The following is a 16,402-nucleotide window of genomic DNA, read 5'->3' on the forward strand; positions in this document are numbered from 1 at the left end:
TTTCTGATAGCATTTATGACAGCACATTGTGCCTACAAATGTTTTTGACAGGTGATAACTTTGTACGCATTTTCAAGTTTTTGAGTATAGATCAACCAGTGACCCATGAATTCATTGGGAAGAGAGGTAGGGTGTGGGGAGTTTAGAATATTAATATTAATGGCAGCACCCAGTCTCTTAAAATTTTGATATATGCACCACTTTAAAGTTGGAAACAGAAAAATCAAGTGATAGTAGGACTTAAATTTTATAACAAGGTGAAATGTGCCTATAGGAATCTCTGTACAGCTATAAATACTACCAACATTTTCAAGATTGATGGCGTCATCTTTACCTGAAATAGATATGGGGTTTTATGTTAGTCTTTAAGTGTTCCTGTAAAGAAATGAATAATGCTAAAATACTTAGCACACATACTTGCTCTTGTAGATTACTTCGTCAAATTTCTACCATTGCCAGTCATGTAAGTATTTAAAGCTTATTTATGAGCGTGGCCTAGACAAAGCTAAAACAGGGGCGCCCGGTGGGACTACAACGATGGCCTTGGGTTCCGATCTCGTCTCGGCACATTATAAATAACATTTTCCGGACACTCCCCTCAGAGTGCACTCAGAAGCGCTCGTATTCTTGTCAAAAGTATCGTGTTCTCGATGGCGCTTTAAGCCAGGTAATAGTTTGCTCCGTGGTCAGGATTATTATTAGGCGAAAATGAAGGTCATATCAGACAAATGAACCGTGATTATGTGCATCCATGTGATTAGCGAGAGGGAAAACTACAGAGAATCAAGAACCGATAGTTGAATGCCTTAGAGTGCTCTCCCGCCGCAGGGGACATAACTGAAGTGCAGCTGCTTTCTGTAGATGCATCAGAGTGATGCACTCTTTCCGGATCTCAACTATAAGCTACGCGACTATAATCCGGGAAAATATTTCTACGCCTTTTATATTTTGTGGCTTAATCGCGGGTTGATATAACCCTGTTACTTAATCACAGTACGCCTTCTGAAAGGAAAGGTAAAACTGATAATAATGTGACAACAGATAAATTTGTTATGGCATACTAAATAAAGTTGTCAGGTACTTGTAACCTTATTAAAAAAGGAAGTCGGAAATAATTTAATGTATTAACAGTTTAGACTTTATTTCCCTCGAAAAAAATCCAACGCTGAATCATTATGTGGTGAAATATATTTCTCAGTAAGGTTGCACGAGCAGAGAAATTCAAAAGCAGTCTATAGATGGGTTTTGATTATTCGCGGGTTTGGCATAAAAAATGAACTGGGAATATTTTTTACGCTAGAAAATAAAAATTAATTTTGTAAGCATAAGTGCATAATATATATTTATCATTTAGTTTCATGCGTATGTACGCATTAAAGACTTAAATTTCGTAAAGTTTCAGATCGATTAAAAACTGTAAACTAGTATCTGTTCTCTGGGGACACTAAGTGTGTATGTGTGTTAGCCTAAATTGTTGATAATGTAATTTTAAATTTATGAAAGATCCTGTTCGCAATACTGTGTATTTTAATTTCTGTTTAATATAGTCAACAGCATAAAAGTTAAGCAAAAGTCTAGAACTTGTTGAGAAGGGCCCTAGAGTTGATTACAGATTGTCCATATTTGCAGAGGTTTGGGCCATTTTTTTGAGGGTACAGTCGGACCTCGATAAGTCGAACTGAAAGGGACCCGAACAAAAATCCGACTTACGGAGTTGTCGAGTTTTAGGCGCAGGTATTTGGCCAGGAACTAACAATTAATTCGATATAGGGAGGTTTTCGACTTAGGGAAGGTCGACTTATCGACTGTATAATTTTAGTGCTTTATGTCCACATGCATGAGTGCATGCCAGAGTAAGAGAGTACAAGTAGCTAATTTTATTTTCATGTCCAACCAACCAACCAGCCATCCAAAGAAACATTGCAAGAAAAGTAGAATAAATTGGAATGAAAAAAAAACCAGCCCATCCTAGAATTAGAATTACTAAAGATCTACTTATCTGTAACAGGTCTGGAACAAGCTTAATGTTTGATCTCTTATGGAGAGCCTTATTTTGTGGGTGTATGGGAGGTAATGGAGGTGTATTGGGAAGTAAAATGAGACCAACATTTTTGACAATACACTTTCTTGTGGACAACACACCACATGGGCCCTATGCAGACATTACACACTGTGCATAAAATCTTACTCTGTAAGCAACTTCATTAACATCTGATATGCAGAAAGCCTTTTTTTAAAAAATAAAGTTAGATAAAACTAATTCTGCAGTACTCTCTAACTGAATTGATTAAAGTTTTCTGCAGATCTTAATTGTTACCTATGGTTACTGTTGTCTAATGTAATCTAAGATAGTGTAGACCACAAGTGTTTCCTTATAAACAGGTTTAAGGTTTTCTAATTGTAGTCCATGTAGATTAATGCCATTTCTTTGCAATTTCACAGAGAAAAAGTATGGCTGAAGGAGGTGATTTTGTATCTCTGATTCGGCGCCAGGAAATTCAGACTGAGACGGGTGCTGAAGGAGAGACAAATAGATATTATACTCCATCAGAAACACCAGAAACCCCATCTTTAGGCAGCCAGCACCGTCTTATTTGCCCCTTGTGTTTAAATGATGTGAGGCGACCTAAGCAGCTGTCTGGGTGCTTTCACATCTTTTGTGCTGCTTGCCTAGAGAAATACATCAATGCAACAGTAATAAATAACCAGCCTTCTAGCGATTCTTTATCTGATATCATACCACTCACAATTGTTTGCCCTACATGCACAAAACGATCTGTTTGCCCAGAAGATGTTATTGCCTGGCTGCAGAGTGAGACATACTTGCATACCTTCCAAGGCCAAGTTAGCATTTACGCAGAGTCTGGGAATGTCTTCTGTAGCAGTAGCCATCATGACCGGCATGTTGGTGCCACAAAGTTTTGCCTTGAATGCTCAAAAAATTTTTGTGGTGACTGTGACTATGACCACTCTGGAAATGATGATCACAGGTCTCATCACACACTTCTCTTGTATCAGACACCAGCAGAAATGACTGTTGACATGGGCCGGCAGGAAATGCTGCAAGATGCCAGAGATAATGGTTCAGCAATACAGTGTCCAATCTGCCGCAATACTGCAGTTTGTGAACACTTGCAGACGATCAGACATCTTAATGAACTTTTGCAAACCTCAAATGGTGCTGATAATGACGTCTGCCCACTCCATCCAAATGTACCTCTTGATAAGAAGCTTCTGATTGGCTTTTGCAAAGATTGTGAAACACCCATCTGCGAAAAATGCAAAACATTGCAACATGACAGTCATAAAACACAGTTAATTGAAAATGCTCAAAATGATAAATTGGTTTCTATTAAAGAGATAAAGAATAAAATGAAAACTCGTATGGATATGTTTAAAGATGCAGCATTATCAGCTCAAGGAGCAGCAGAGGAGTTTAACTGGCATATCCAGAAAGTGCAGCAAGAAATGCTTGCAAGGAAAGGCAGCATCCAAACAATGATTGAAACAGCATTCAACTCAGCACTTGGGGTCATTGGAACAACAGGCCGTAAACAGGCTGAACTCAACCGTCAGATTCAAGAGATGCAGGAGGAAGAGAACTTTCTTCAAGCTGTGATCACCCTGGCAGACAGTGCTCTGAAACCTGGAACACCTCTAGAGGTGATACGAATCTGGAAGGGTCTCAGCCACATACAAGAATCAATGGGAGGAGAATCAGAAAAAAAGTCAGCAAAGGTGGTGGATGCCATTTTGCCCCAGCAGATTATTGAGAAGCGCCTTGTTTTGCCTGCACCAAACTGTATGACACCTGACATTAGCATTTTAGGGAAGATTGGTGTGGAGAACTCACGACTTCAGCCACCAACTAGTATTATAAATGTAAGTTATGTTTTAGTGATGAGCTATTTACGTTCTTTTTTTCAAGACTGTGGATTCATAATTAACTGTAGGTAATCCTCACTCTCTTATGGTTCTTTTTTTTCATTAGCTATTTTTCCTTTATCTAAATTGACTCACTTGTATGTGTGTGTGTGTGCATACACACGTACTTACGCATATGTTGTGCATGGTGAATAGCTTCTTGCTAGAACCAAAACAATATATAGATAAGTGTTTATTTAACTAGCCTTTTTCCGATGTGGGATATGTATTTTTTAATTGTTCACAGCATTTTTACAAAAGTATTTTTTAGACCTTGTCTTGCTGCGTTAATTATAACTGTTAGAAACTAATTGTTCTCAGTCCCTTATCCATTTTGTTTGTTTTTCTCTTTCCATCCTTATCCCATCCCCCCCTCCAAAGGTGAAGGACAACCTGTTGCTCTTCTATAGCATTTTGCCACTGACTCAAACTGAGGTTTTGGTGTCATGCTTGATAGAGGCTCATAAGAATGCTGTGATTCAGTATAGCTGCTGGTCTGCTGAGCCATTCACTCTTGATCTTGCTGAGGATGGAGAGTATTGCTTAGTGCAAGTGCCAGGAAATGGCATCGTAACAACCTTTTACCATCGTGATGGAGGTGGAAAGAATGACAGTGAGAAGAAACAGGTGAGAAAGGCATTTTTAAAATTAATAGTTTTTAGAGAATCAGAACAAGAGTCCATTTTACAAATAGTGTTTACAAGGTATTTGCAATAGGGCTGAAGGTAAAGATTTAATAAACTGGAAAACAATTTTTACAAATGGAAGGAATATGAAGTATGTTGGCAACTTTAAATTACAGATTTATATTAAATTGTTTTCTCAGCCTCTGTTACAAGTCACAGCAGGGCCTCAGACATCAACAGCTTCAGCAATAATTTATAAATCTCACCATATGCAAGTCTTACAAAGAGAAAAAGACCTATTCTGTTTTTCAGTAGCTGTGATTTTTTTGACATGTCTTAATGTTCTTTTCATATTATGTTTTTTTTCACTTTGCGTAGATAATGTTCTGGGATGCTGAAGTGGGCTCCACTATGAAAGAAATGGAGAGAAAAGGTGCTGGGAATAAGCTTAAGGAACTGACAAGGACAAAGTTACCACCTCGTGGTATAGCTGTAACTTGTGAAAATCACCTGGTGGTGGTATGTACAGAAGAGGACACCTCTGAACAGAAAAATGAGATTGTGCTTATGACACTAAAGGGGGATGTGCTTGAAGTCTATAGTTCCAAATTACCTTCAAGTAAACCAAGGTGAGTTAAAACAGATTTGGCTTCTTTGCTAACACTTTTGTCTTTTCTTTAATTAGAGCAGAACTTCCAGATTGTAAATTTTATTTGTTTAAACTTCAGTGATTAAGTTGTTGAATATTACTACAACAACTATCACAATTTTTCATTAATCATTTTCATGCTCTGTGTGTGTGTGTTTATAGAATAGTGTGTGTGTGTGTGTGGAAGGGTGCATGTGTGAAATTACAGATCTTGACAGATTTTAGAAAGTTTTTTTCAATTTTTGTTTGTTCAGGTATGTGACAGTCAACATCAATGGCGATGTATGTGTAACTGATGCCGGCAATCAGATGGTCATGGTGCTCTCGAGTGAGTTGAAAGATAAGCTTATCATACGTAACCCATACAAAGGTTATGGAAGTGAGGAGAAGAACAAGAAGTTCTCTCCCATGGGTATTTGCCATGATAGCTTTGGCCGCTTGATTGTAGCTGATTCTGACAACAACACTGTCTTGCGCATTGAAATAGGTAATAATTATGACTTTACTTCAACTCCCATACTACAGCAAGGTGATTTCAATGCGGAGGACTTGTTCTTTCCTAAACTAGTTGCACTTGGACCTGGCTCTAAACTGTGGGTTGTCTGCAGAAGTAAAATCATGGCCTACTACTATATGGATTCAGAGTAACTTATATTTCATGGTATTTTAAGCTTGTGTTTTAATTTGTGCAAGCAATTTGTAGTTTTGATTGATTTTTTTGTTTTCTTGGATTTTGATGTTGATTATGATGCAGGAGAGAGATACAAACATTTTTTTACAAAATCCTTGTGCTTGTTAACCTCATTTCTGTTATGCAACCAAATCAGATGTGAAGAGATAAAAATGACTGTAGAAAATATTTTCCATGGGACAAAGACACCTTGCCAGAAGAGCACTACCACAAGCTGTGAGGTAACCTGATGTGAACGACAGTGGCAACATTTTCGAGAGGGAAAATCCCCCTCTCCGCACCCGACACACCTCAAAAAGGAAATATACCCCTCGCCGAAAAACTAGACCCATGTAACAAATGAAAATGAAAAAGACATGCGACGACTTTTCGTCAGTTTGATTTTGATGCTATGAAAGAAACTTTCCTCTGAATACTTGTTAAAATACCTGTAAATATTTTGCATATAATTGTTTAATAAACAAATATGGACACACAAAAAATCTACTCATAAAGCCATTAAAGGTCATTCCAGTTACACATACACATGAACATATGTGTGCACTTGAACACACATGCTGTGGGATATATGCAAAACATGGTACTATGGAAAACCAGAAGCCTGAAAATGAAATATTACAAAAATGTATTGAGTATAGATACATTTTTACATGGGAGTCAGTACCAAAGTTAACCATCAGATGTTTTATACTTTTTAAACATAAAAGGCGTCTCCGCTCTCATTTGAAGTCATATCTGCACAAAACCTTTATTAAGACCCAGCTGAAGAGTGATAAGACATTGTCTTCCCAGAAGATTATTGAAAATAGCAATTAGCTCTGGTGTTATAGTATGGCAGAGGTCTGTGACTCATTCTGAAATTTAGGTAAACCTGAAGAATGTGTTTGAGTCCCCATTCAGTATTGTAGATAAGATATATCTTAATTTCAAAACCATCACCCTTTCGCCACTGCATGGCATTTAGACTGCATCTACCATCAATATTTAGCAAAAGAAAGCTGAGGGGTGGTCAATCACTGTGCTATACATATATTTCATTAAATTTCCTCCTCTGATGTGTAAATTTTCCATATTTCAGCACAAGGTGACATTTTAACTTGATGTGGCTGCTCAATTCAGTCGTGTGCTCCTATAAAACGTGAATGTAAAGTGATATTTTAGCAGTTTAAAAAACTTTTTATCCAGAATGATAAAATGTCATTTGGGCATTAAAATAGTGTAGTTATTGCTGTCTTAAACATCTTTGATATGCTATTTATGATCTATATATTATTATTATCATGAGTTTTTACTAACAACATGAAGCTTTGAAATTGTATTTGGTGTTTCAAAAGTTGGATTTTTAAACTCAGAACTAGCTGATAATGGTAAATTAACCTAAGCATGAAGAACCCAGCAATGGGGCCAGTAATGCACTTTTTTGGGCAAAGAACTGTTCTTGCTTTTCTTTTTGAATGCTTAATTAACTCATCATCACAAATTTTTCAGTATTGTAATTTAAAGTTTTCGTGCTGTGCACTTTGGCTGACACTGGTGTTTATTCTCAGCATTTTTCTCAGATTTTTTTTGAAGCAAACCTGGTAACAAATCTTTCAGCGCAAATTGTAACACAAAACAAATACTTGACTCAAGAAATGCCAGACCAGATAATTGTCAATCGTTTGGCCATTTATTATGCCAGTAAGCAGTATGGAGCCAGAGCCTATATAAATTAATTTACATGCAGTTTTATATTTTAAAAAAATCATTGCCTCATCGTTTGTTTACACACAAAACATCTTTAAAATAGAAATCTGGAGCTGGGTGCACTGTACACCACTAATTGCTAGCTCGATTGCTTATGCCTACTGTCAGTTTGTTTTCTAATATTTTGTAAGTAATCACTGGTACCAGTCAGGCATCTGCTACTCTAGCTCTTAGTGAATTGGGCTCCTCCATGACACCCTGATTATTTTTTTATATATTTTTAATGATCCCAAGATTATGCCACAAACAGAAGTCAGTTATTGCATTCTAATATTGTATTCCACTATTTTGCACCATTGTAAGTGGTGATCGGAGGGCAGAGTTGAGGGGAAATTATATATTTCTTTCTTAATGTTAAGTCCTTAATTCCTCCAAGTATAAATATATATGACTTTCATGTATTCATGCTGCTTGCTTGCTATTTAAATTGTTTTAAATGTGAGGTAATTATGTATATATATGAACTTGTTGAGAAGTAATCTCTTTCATTGAGACCCTTTCATATTACAATGTATTCCATTTTTATTTGCCTTAATATAAGTGTTTCAAAATGTTTTCTATCGACAGGTTTTATATCAAGTTGTTAATGGTATTTTTCCAGTTTCAGTATTTTTACACGAGTGTTGAACTAGTCAGTAAGTAGGTATATCATCTTTTTAAGAAGTAACTGCTTTATGTTTTTGAAGAAACAGATTAAAGTATAGGCATCTGAGACTAAAGGTATGCATTAGGTGGCCTGATGAACATGTGGCACAGAAACTTCCCTCTTTTTATTCAGGTTTGTCTGAGTGCTTGATCATTAAAAAAATGTTGAGGAAAAGGCAGTTAAGGAAAGGAGATGGACAAAAAATAGTTGGACCTGAGAAATTAGTGGTCTCAAACAGCATACTCACACTATTAACACTTTTATAAGATATGACTGTCCTCTCATAATACTATGTCTAGAAAGCTTGTGTGCAATTTCCGAAGTATTTATCCTCAAAGGCCATATCTACATCATCTTGACTCCTGGATTTTTGTTTGCTGATTTTAATTATCACTACCCTGAAGATGTTCAACTCTTTCTGCTCCATGTACGGTCCATTTTCCTTGTAATATTCTTCCCACTGCTTTTGATTATAGATCTACATGAGTCAACAAGCGCAGACTTATTTTCTTATCTCTTCTACAATTCTGCCTCCTACTTCATGTATTTTCTTCACTGCCACTGTGTTCGTGTGGCCTCCTTGACAGTCATATGTGCACCAACAGTGAACAACTTTATGTTATTGGTGCCAACACTAATATTCCACTGATATTACAACTTCAAATCACAGCTGCAGCTGGTAGTTTAACTGAGCTGTAGTGACTGCATCTATGCTGACAGCATTCGCCTTGAAAACACAAGAAATTCTGTTTTTAGACCATTATTATTCTTATGTCTGTGTTTATATTTTAAGCACCTTGAATGTAGCTGATGCTATACTTCTTTCCAAAAAGGAGCTAAACAAATGTGCTAATATTATCATTATTTAACATGAGCAGAGAAACAAAGTGAAAAATGCAGGATAAGTCAAAAGTAGACACCATGCAGGTTTTAGGAAATAAAAACCAGAACATTCCACTCCAGGTGCAACATTCCTGTGAAGATCTGCTGTCCCTGCAGTTGAGATGATGCTGTTTTGCAGAAAATTTTCATTGCTCTATATCAAAATCAAAAGTGTGATTTGTCAGCTAGAGGAAGATTTTAGTAAGCACATACCAACTGCTTTCTGTTCTGAAACAACCTATGAAATCTTCTGCCTGCTTGCGCTGGTTTAGAGCCTGGTCAGAGATCTCCAGAAAATATAAACAAAATTCAGATGGCAGCAGTGATAAAGGGCAGATAAATTAAAGTTACAGATATTCCATAGTGTTGCAGGAGTTTTATGCTGATCTGCTAATGATTATGGCCAAATCAAATTACAATATATAAACACAGAAGCTGAAACCTAAGATAAAAGTTTGAGAAGTTTGGAGAACCCACTTGCAACATTTTCATGATGAATCTGATATTCAAATCTGATCATTTTGGACAGTGTGTGTTTATCTGCCTATCAAGTTGCAGCTTTGTTGATTTATATTTTGGCATCTTTAACAACCATGCATGTGAAAAACATTTGTGTGAAATTTTTCAGTTTGTTTCTATAGAAATGTCTTTTGCTGGCATGTATATGTGCTGTATGATTAAGGAGCACATTAACTTGACTGCTGGCAGTCTGTGGAGACCAACACTTAGCCTCTTGAAATGGTATACCATGAGATCTTGACTTGCCCTTTGAAAGCCACCATCTGGATCCATAGTAAGTCAAAACTAGACTGTGCAGAAAGTTTTAATAACAGCGTATTTACCATACGTGTTGCATAGTTACATTTTTATTTCATTTCGCAAAAGTTCTCGACCTCCACTCCCGCAGAGGCTATCAACCAAAAACACAACAGACCATAAAACTAGTTTTTGCACCTCCATTTACACAAGGGCTTAGCTTTGTCTGCTCTTTTTTAAATTAGTAATGAAACTGGAAACTCATTCACTTAGGCCTCTTTTTAGAAATTGTTTGGTTTGTACCCGCAAATGTGAATGTCTTCATATCTCAATTGCATCAAAACGTGTGTATTAAATGAGCTATTCTATAGCTCGTTTACACCATACATCCATGTTGAGCGAGTTTATTATTGAAATTTGCCTGCCATCATATTCTACATTTGGTATATTCTTAACTGTTTTATGTATGTGAAACAGTATTTCTAGGGTAACATTTCTCTCTACCTTTGTTGGTTTAAAGCTTTGTTGTCTATACTGAAGTAGACATGAAAATAAACATGTCATTTTGATACTCAACCTGAATGGGTTTAGTGAACAGTGTTCTAGCATGAGATTTTCTACTCTTTTACATGGAAAAGAAAGCAGAAAAAAAAAAATAATTTGTATTTTGACAGAGGAATAAAATGTTTACATTTGTTATAAACTGTAAAAGGTTATGACTCAACTTTTGGACACAAATTTGTATATACACCTAACAAGGATTAGTAAATCAAACATTTTATTCAAACATCACCAAAAAGTACATTTTACATGCTGCAACTAGTTACATTTATGCAGTTTGATGAACTTATACTCGTATTTTCATGGTGTTTTTTCTGGTTATACACACCTGATGTTGCTTCCACATTTTCCCTCTTGCTGGGATAGCATTGACCATGACTTTAAAGATTAGCTATTATTTGATCCAGTGGAATTGCTCCACATTATTTTCCTATTTGTAAGCATTACGTCAATTGCAATTTTGTGTGCATTTGATGTTTCAGGTACATTATCTAAACACTTTCACAAGTAACAACAGAAATTTATAGGTATTTTTCTAAGTTAAAGTGCTAAGACTGGAGCAAAAACAGCTCCAGGTGAGCCCATCTCACCAAACCAACCAGCCCATCATGTAATTTGGCAGTGATGTGGTCATGAAACTGGCATTCATATCCTGTTTTAAAGTATATTAGATTTTAAGATTTATTAAGTTTTATTGAAGAATGTTGCTTATCTGAAGCACAAACATGCCATTTGAAGTAACAAAGACTTGCTTATTGACTTTTTAGCAGTACAAGAAAAGCTTTATTGAAAACTGTACTTTAATTGCACTTTTTTGAAGGAAAGAAAGACAGCAAAAAGAAAGTATCAAAAAAGTTGATATAACAAGGTCATAAATGTGTCAAAGGTAGTAAAATCATGCTTCAATGTTTGCATTTTGTACGTGTGTATGTTGTGTGTGCAGTGTAAGAATTCCACAATTAGCACCGCGCAGTACAAGAAATGTAAATAAGTATTCAAAATGCAGGTAGTGGAACAATGTCACTTTGAATGAATTATCTATTCAATGTACACTTTGTACAATCTACCAAGACGGCATCACAGAAAATAACGTCACCAAGTCAGACATTTTGAGCTCTAGCATTGAGTTTGGCTCATCAGCAAACAGGATTACACAACACCAAAATAGTATCAGAAGTTGAATCCCTGGGCTGGGACACTTTCCTGAGTGCCAAACTGATACTGACCATCACCAGCTGTGGCAGCTATGCTGGAGTCTTCTTCCTGCAAAACAGACAAGCACTGTACTAAGATATGGCAGCAAAGATTTTTTTATAAAAAAAGCTTGCTTTATGAAAAGGGGTTTTTGTAACAAAAGGTTATTTCAATTTTGGTTCTTTTGTAAAAGGATTTTTATTTTTACAAAAATGTGAAAACCATGAACTGGCATCTTACCTCAGAAGAGAAGTATTTGTCAATAAGATTCAGTGAGGATCTATATACACTCTCATTTTCATGGCCCTGTAGTTGTTCTATTCTATCTACAGCACCAATCTCTTCCAACATGAGGCACACCTGCTCAAGCTGCCCAATATGCTCAGCCATCTGCAAAAATAAGTGGCACAAAGCTACATACACCAAATTTTACTTCTTTGGATGTAGTTTCTAATCAACATTTTAAATATGAATATGTTGCCTTGCCATGTTTGTCCATTTGCGACTGGCCTACAAAGCAAAGCACAGGTTCAAATGTGGAAAACTTTGAGGAAAATTAAAGCAAGAAACTCACACCAAGAATGTTGTTCAAGGCATCCAGAATGACCAGAATGACCTTTGTATCCTTGGCTGACAGCAAGTTGCACAATGGCTCAAGGCAACCATTCTCTAAACAGTGAGATACCTGGATCACACTTCCTCCTGACGTTAGGTTTGTAATGGCCCAAGCTGCTTCTTTTTGGGTCTTAAATTCTCCCTGAAATGATAAAAGCAGAAATATAAGGTTATATACCAATACCGTTGGTATCTGTCAACTACAACCACACACAGATGATTTTCAACCTTATGCTGTCCTGACTATCAAAGTGCAATGAAAAAGATGGCTTCAGGGGGACTGCTGTCGTCTTATCTTAACCATTCTTTTCTTCTTGCTTTACAGTATTGTCTTAGATTTCTTTGTGGATTATGCAATTCCCTTCTACATTTCTTCTGCTTTGTCATCCAGTGTCCTATTCCACGAATCACTATGGTGCACTTCAGTGCCAGAGCCAGTACTCAATTGTCTTTTTTGTTTTCCTGACCTTTTTTTTATCTACTGTTTCTCAAATCCACTGTTCAGTGACTGCAAGAGTATGTTAGCATGTAAATTCACTTTCTTTTTATGTCTATGCAGTGCATTGCTTCCTTTCTTTATTTTAAAGACGTCGCATACTGGTGAACTTGACTTACAGTTCGCATTAGCTCAATGAGATGAGGCACAAGACCCATATCCACAACTGCCTGAATTTGCTCACGACTTCCAGCTGTCACATTTGACAACATCCAAGCAGCCTCTTTCTGCAAATTGCCTTTGGAGTGACTGAGGAGGGCAGGAAAGGCGCGCAGAGCTCCAGCATCTAGCACTGCTTGGGTCTGTTTGTCATCACCTGTTACAATGTTGCCAATGGCACGAAGTGCTGGTGTCAGTACAGCAGGCTCCGAACTGCCAAGCAGTTCAACCAACCGGGGAATTACTCCTGGAACATCATTTGCAACAAGTGTTTAGACAACTCTTTTGTAAACACATGTTTATTACACAAATGTAGGATTAGTAGACCAGTATCACTAAATGTCTTTGATCTGCATTTCCATATCATTTGGCTATCTTTTTCTCGTAAAACATCACATTGTAGCTTTTAGTCCTTGACACAATTGCTATGTTTTCATCAGATGGCAGCACACATTTATTGTGTGTACTAATATACAGCTTCTGATGAAAGGAAACATGTATAGTGAAACTTGTAAAATCAGCTGTGGTATTTAAAAATTCATTTTAAAAGCCTAAATTCACTGCAACAGGCTTTTACACAGTGGAACTCATCTTCATGTCAAAATTATTGATGGCATTATGCAACTTAGGCAATTAGACTTACCACTTAACAACAAAAATTTAACTACCCCCTTCCCCCAAAATAACGTGGATCAAATAGGTCTGCTCAGAACAACTGGCATTACTCTTTGTTTATCAGCATTTATCGATAAGCCGGGGAAAAAAATTAGTCATCACTGCAGACCATCTGATCACAATATCAGAAAGACAAATGAAACTTGTGCACCCACAAGTTATTCTGCAGCTTACCCGCATCAATGACCTTTTGTATTTTGTCATTGGGCCCATCAGTCAAGTAGGATATTGCCCAGCAAGCATCAGCCAGCACTTCACGGTCTGTGTGATGCAAAAGCATGTGCAAGGCAGGTAAACACACACAGACAACTTCAAACTTTGGTGGAGGGTCTTTGTTGCGACAGAGGTTAGAAATGGCCCAGGTTACATTGCGAAGGAAACCAGCCTGCGCAGAAAATCAAACACAGGCCTTTAAATGTAATGCTACATAATTCACTATTATTTTGATACCAACTAATTAATGACTTGGTATTGACCGGGACACGAAGTAACTTGGTTGTGACTGTGGTCTAAATTAGCCAGCAAGAAAGTGATCTAATATGTTAGTCGCAAGCAGTAACAAAATGGTAAAACGTGTGTCCTTACCGGCACATTATTGTCAACAAGCCTAAGAAGTGGCTCAACAATGCCTGCATTTGTCACCAAATCCCGCAGCTGAGGTCCATCACCTGTGAGGAAAGTGCCCCTATGGTTATATGAGCAACCTCTCATAATGTGTTAAGAGATTACAAACTATGGTCTTCCTCAGACAAGTAAAACATCACAATTTTCAGATATATGCTTGTCTTTATATAGAATCATCACAGAAAGACAAAGATCACTAAAATCACATCATTTAGTATACTACATGACATCTGCAATTTTTATTTTTTTACAAAGTTCAGTATTTGACGTACCAGCAATGTTTCCAAGAGCCCACACAGCCTGTTCACAAACAGCCATGTTTGTGGAGCTCAGCAGACGGATGAAAGCTGGCACAGCTCCTGCATTGACCACCATCTTTGTCTGGTCACTTGTCCCTGAAGCAATGTTAGTTAGTGCCCAAGCAGCCTCAAACTGAAGATCTGGCCTGTTAGAACACAACATTATTTGAAACATATTTTCCCCCAAAATGTGTGGATTGGCCACTGAAATATGTGGACAAAAGCTAAATATTGCAAAAGTTTTTGACAATACAATATGATTTTTGTAAATGTAAGACCCACCGATCTTCTTGATCAAGGAAGGTCACCATGCGAGGAACAACTCCAGTCTTGATAACGTTATTGATGGGAGGATTGCATTCTCTAGACAGCATCTTGCGACATGCTTGAGTGGCAGCATGCTGCTTCACTGGATCATGCCCCTGTATGCCGCTGACAATCTCCTCAATAGGCATCAACTGCAAATAAACTTGCCTTCATTAAACTGTCTTGTGAGATCATGAAGATGCTGTCTGGAATTATTTTTTTAAACATTTATATGAATTTTAAATGACAAAATTTATTATGCGAGCTAATATCAACAAGTTTTTGCAGCATTCTCTGATAAAATTCTCTTGGGGAACACTAGTCTTTCTCAGACAAATAAATCATCATGATGTTCAGATATATGCTTGTCTGTATGTAGCATCATCACCGAAAGACAGATCACTAGATGAAATTAAAAGAAAGTAAACAATAAATGAAATTTGACTAAAAGGCACCATGACAACAAAACCCTTTCCCTTTCCATAAAAAAATTACACAAATCATAGTAATGACAAACACTAAAACCTTCATGCATACCTTATTACCAACTTCTTTCAAAGGACTTGTAGGGTCATCGCTGTCTGATACAGTACCGCCAACATTTCTCCTTTTCAGAAGGTTTTCTTCTTTCTTAGCTTTTCTTAGTTCAACGGAGGTCTCATTGCGTCTGCGGCGCATCTCCTAAAAACGCATGCGCCGAGATATTAGAGATAGCAACGTATGTGACTTCTAAGCATGTTATTAACTAAAACACTTTCAGTAAGAAATATCTCTACCAAAAAACTAAGCTTCAAGAACTCTCTAGATAACGTTCAAATATTCACTTAACTATTTAACAATTTCGATGGTTGAGAAAATATGTGGAACCCACATTGAAGACCGGTCGTTAACTAGGTCGCAAGGCCTAGGCACATGATAGCCAGTCCCTACTACTACTACTTGCAAAAGCACTAAAAATCGTAGTTTACCATAAGAAAAGTCAAATGCTACTGATAGTTAACATTGCTTCGTCATCAAAAACTGGTCTCGAAAATTTGTCATCGTCCACTACCAATCACAAAGACTTTTGAAAAATGGATGTCAAGAACAATCTAGAATTTTTTCACGTTATTCCTTTAAAATTATAACTTACGTCTGCATCTCTGCCTTTGTTCTTGTAATTCTTAATGCGGTCATCTTGAAGAGGCATTTTCTGTGCACCAGGTAGTCTTTAGATTTAATAGATTCAAATCTGCTAAAAAAAATAAAAATTATAGGTAGGGGGTTTTTTTCAACAAAAACTGCATCACGGGAAGTCTTTCATTTCTCCGAATGGAGAACTTAAACGTATCAAAGGAATTTTAGAAATACAAGTTTAAATTTGTAGGTCAGACTTTGAGGTAAATGTTTTACCTGTGCAGCGTTCCTGCTGGCTCGCGCTGGTAGAATGCGAAATCAAGCGTCCCGCTCAAGCGTCATAAGCCACGTGAAAGAATAGTTTCATTGGTTTAAAAAATCTCGGCAAACGTGTGATTGGCCACTGCCATGGATACGAGAAATATATATTTCGAAAA

The 16,402-nt window shown here is 37.0% G+C and overlaps 2 protein-coding genes and 1 non-coding gene across 5 annotated transcripts; 1 reads left to right on the forward strand and 2 right to left on the reverse strand.

Annotated features, from left to right (window-relative positions):
- The first annotated feature begins 860 nt into the window (after nt 1–860).
- Nucleotides 861–10,496, forward strand: LOC112566182 (tripartite motif-containing protein 3-like). 2 transcript variants are annotated; one of them, XM_025242178.1, is made up of 5 exons: nt 861–1,014; nt 2,443–3,882; nt 4,306–4,551; nt 4,929–5,179; nt 5,454–10,496. In XM_025242178.1, the coding sequence occupies exons 2-5, from the start codon at nt 2,452–2,454 to the stop codon at nt 5,845–5,847; spliced, it is 2,322 nt and encodes a 773-aa protein (XP_025097963.1). In that variant the 5' UTR covers nt 861–1,014; nt 2,443–2,451; the 3' UTR covers nt 5,848–10,496. The 2 variants fall into 2 exon arrangements, with proteins under 2 accessions (XP_025097963.1, XP_025097964.1); XM_025242179.1 differs by having other exon boundaries at nt 862–1,014; nt 3,401–3,882.
- Nucleotides 10,497–10,681: 185 nt separating this feature from the next.
- Nucleotides 10,682–16,343, reverse strand: LOC112566183 (importin subunit alpha-1-like). 2 transcript variants are annotated; one of them, XM_025242180.1, is made up of 11 exons: nt 16,242–16,343; nt 15,982–16,080; nt 15,387–15,530; nt 14,826–15,001; nt 14,517–14,689; nt 14,206–14,288; nt 13,795–14,005; nt 12,906–13,192; nt 12,250–12,432; nt 11,916–12,065; nt 10,682–11,744 (listed from the first exon to the last, which is right to left on the reverse strand). In XM_025242180.1, exons 2-11 carry the CDS (start codon nt 16,036–16,038, stop codon nt 11,652–11,654), a joined length of 1,557 nt encoding a protein of 518 aa, XP_025097965.1. In that variant the 5' UTR covers nt 16,039–16,080; nt 16,242–16,343; the 3' UTR covers nt 10,682–11,651. The 2 variants fall into 2 exon arrangements, with proteins under 2 accessions (XP_025097965.1, XP_025097966.1); XM_025242181.1 differs by having other exon boundaries at nt 15,982–16,083; nt 16,242–16,316.
- On the reverse strand, nt 13,643–13,732 carry LOC112567397. The gene has a single exon (XR_003099827.1). It is a non-coding gene; the product is annotated as a small nucleolar SNORD12/SNORD106 (small nucleolar RNA).
- Nucleotides 16,344–16,402: the final 59 nt, after the last annotated feature.

The sequence above is a fragment of the Pomacea canaliculata genome, linkage group LG6 (assembly GCF_003073045.1).
Source record: "Pomacea canaliculata isolate SZHN2017 linkage group LG6, ASM307304v1, whole genome shotgun sequence".
Lineage (NCBI taxonomy): Eukaryota > Metazoa > Mollusca > Gastropoda > Architaenioglossa > Ampullariidae > Pomacea > Pomacea canaliculata.

What these genes read in the sequence shown, in the direction of transcription:
- LOC112566183 (XM_025242180.1), bottom strand. Translation starts at nt 16,038, where the DNA reads ATGCCTCTTCAAGATGACCGCATTAAGAATTACAAGAACAAAGGCAGA. An exon ending in ACAAAAGGTCATTGATGCGG is followed by an intron (nt 13,193 to 13,794) that starts GTAAGCTGCAGA and finishes ATGATGTTCCAG; the next exon opens with GAGTAATTCCCCGGTTGGTT. An exon ending in ACAAATACTTCTCTTCTGAG is followed by an intron (nt 11,745 to 11,915) that starts GTAAGATGCCAG and finishes TCTGTTTTGCAG; the next exon opens with GAAGAAGACTCCAGCATAGC.
- LOC112566182 (XM_025242178.1), top strand. Translation starts at nt 2,452, where the DNA reads ATGGCTGAAGGAGGTGATTTTGTATCTCTGATTCGGCGCCAGGAAATT. An exon ending in CACCAACTAGTATTATAAAT is followed by an intron (nt 3,883 to 4,305) that starts GTAAGTTATGTT and finishes CCCCCTCCAAAG; the next exon opens with GTGAAGGACAACCTGTTGCT. An exon ending in ATGACAGTGAGAAGAAACAG is followed by an intron (nt 4,552 to 4,928) that starts GTGAGAAAGGCA and finishes CACTTTGCGTAG; the next exon opens with ATAATGTTCTGGGATGCTGA.